This window comes from Procambarus clarkii, chromosome 15 (assembly GCF_040958095.1).
Source record: "Procambarus clarkii isolate CNS0578487 chromosome 15, FALCON_Pclarkii_2.0, whole genome shotgun sequence".
Classification (NCBI taxonomy): Eukaryota; Metazoa; Arthropoda; class Malacostraca; order Decapoda; family Cambaridae; genus Procambarus; species Procambarus clarkii.
The window spans coordinates 15,451,976-15,454,423 of NC_091164.1; the positions used below are offsets into that span (position 1 = coordinate 15,451,976).

The window sequence follows — 2,448 nt, forward strand, 5'->3', positions numbered from 1 at the left end:
TCACCCGTTTTTGGTGACGCATTTACTGTAGGTTTGGAGGGACCCACTGCATATTTGCCCACACTGCCTTGATTCCACTTTGCGGAGGGGAAAGTTGTTTTAGATTTATTTGGAGTACTGTTTGTACTCTGTTGTTTACTATTAGTGGTAGACGAAGGTTTAGATGTTGCTTTTCCATCTGGGTTATCTCATTATCTTTCTATGATGAAAAGCAAACCTTTGGATATCTCTTTTACTGTCAGAGAAGATTTTTTATATAAGACAAACAACTTATCCAGTACGTCACTGGGTAATTTGCATTTCATATGACTTGGATTATCCAGTCGGATTCCTCCTAGTTGACCTTGTTCTTAAGTGCCTTGAGCAAGGAATCCAGTTCCAATCTTAAGGCTTGGAGTGAGTCAGCTGTACCATCTGGAGGGTTAATATTCAACAGCTTTTGTGTTAGATGCCAGATAGTCCTTTCTGGCTCAGCATAATTATCTTTAAGGAGCTGTACTGCATTGTCGTACCCATCATCCGTAAAGGTCAGATTAAAGACCACCTTTAACGATTCATTCTTTAAGACACCCTGCAAATATGTAAATTTTGTTGTCTTTGCTACATTGGCATTAGAACCCACAGAATTGACAAATTTGTCCCAGAAGTTGTCCCAACTCTCATCCTCTGTACCAGAGAAAGTTGGGAGACAGAGTGATGGTAATTTGAATTCTGGTTGTATCTGGTTTTGGGATGCTGTGGCTGCAATGTTTGTATTGGCCTTATGTATGGTTATTAAATTGTCAAAGTGTTGTAACTTTGTATGCATTGTATCTTTATAATCTGCGTTTTCTTGTACTACAGCATCCATTGCCTCTTCATCGATATTAGTAATTGCGAGGATATCCTGATATTTCAGGATTTACATTATCACATGTTGATATTTGGTCTGTGCAACCTTATAATGGTCTTCCAGTTCTACATAATCAACTGGAGTTTGATTACATAAATCCTCAATTTTTTTTATCTGTCAGGTTAAGTGGCCCTTCATTCCAGTAAGGGTCGCTTTTACATTTTTGGCAGTAGACATAATAGCTGTATTTGCTAGCCGTGTTGCAGATGTACTAGTGCTAAGCCTTGATGGACTTTGATTTGGACTGTGTCTGGCACTTGAGTTAGTAGTGCTACTAGTTTCCGAACTAGAGCTGGTTATCATTTAAAAATTACACTATATAATCATACACACTATAATTTGAGTGGTAACCTTGCATCAATGCTGGATTTTCCTCAAGTTAGCTCCTCAAAATCACTCTTGGTTGGTACAGAGACACAGGTTAACACGCAAAGGTGAAATGATTATAGTTAAATTGTTACTATAGTTAAGGTAATATTATGAGACGACACAACTCAGGTTGTCATGAGCACTGCATAAAAATATGTACTTCCTAGGTTGTAATACATGTTCAACTCCAGACAAGTGTAAAATTTTTACCCTTACACCAGGTTAACACAATAAATTAGACTAGGCTGCTGTTCAACACCAGCCTAAAATGTCCTACCCTTGTGCTAGAAGTAGTTGTAAATAATGTGGAATGCAGTAATTGTTACAGTAATGGTGAAATATTAAAAAGTAATGTTTATATAAACACTTAAAATTATAAAAGTCATATACATTTATGAGTAAATTAGCCCCTTATCAACCTCTTGTAATGAAAAAGCACAATTGTTTATTTGGTACAGGCCTCAGAACAATAATCGTGCTTGTTGTAAGTTCTGTTTACTATTTGCCGAGATTGAAAAAGTTAGGCTAGATAAATGTAAAATGTATAGCAGTGTCTTTCTGCTATAATTAATGCATATGTAAATATTGCAATAATGTTATATATATAGATCCTAATCAGGATCATATATCTAGGTTCAAAGGACCATAAAATTTTTGGTCTGAGAACCAGTGTATTCCTAGATTTGATGAACTATTGTATTATCCAGTTCGTTGAGGACCATATTTATGTGGGAAAATCCTAGCAGCTTTTGTTCTCTTTTAATTCTGTATATATTAAATATTTTTACTTTTTAATTGACTTTAATATGATATTTATCTGCCTATTTTTCTTAGTTCTTAGTAATAAGTTAGTTAATTAGATAGCAGTAAGTAATTAAGTTAGTAAGTAAGTAAGTAAGTAAGTAAGTAAGTAAGTAAGTAAGTAAGTAAGTAAGTAAGTAAGTAAGTAAGTGAGTGGACTGTATGTACTGATTCAGCTGCTTGAATTTATCTCACACAATTGATGGGCAATTTGTAGTTAAACCACTTTGAGATGGCTCTTTCATAAACCACAAATTGTTTACCTAGTCTTTATTATAAATCATACCACATATGGTGATCTAATCTACTATTATACCACAATAATGAATTTATAATTACTAATACTATGTCTACAGTATTGAACAAAAAAGGGGCCTTAGCTGTTC

General features: G+C 34.6%; 1 protein-coding gene across 1 annotated transcript; it reads right to left on the minus strand.

The window, feature by feature from the left end:
- Positions 1-334: 334 nt before the first annotated feature.
- Positions 335-850, minus strand: LOC138364958 (uncharacterized). The gene has a single exon (XM_069325044.1). The coding sequence runs from the start codon at positions 848-850 to the stop codon at positions 335-337; it is 516 nt and encodes a 171-aa protein (XP_069181145.1).
- Positions 851-2,448: the final 1,598 nt, after the last annotated feature.

What these genes read in the sequence shown, in the direction of transcription:
- LOC138364958 (XM_069325044.1), bottom strand. Translation starts at nt 850, where the DNA reads ATGGATGCTGTAGTACAAGAAAACGCAGATTATAAAGATACAATGCAT.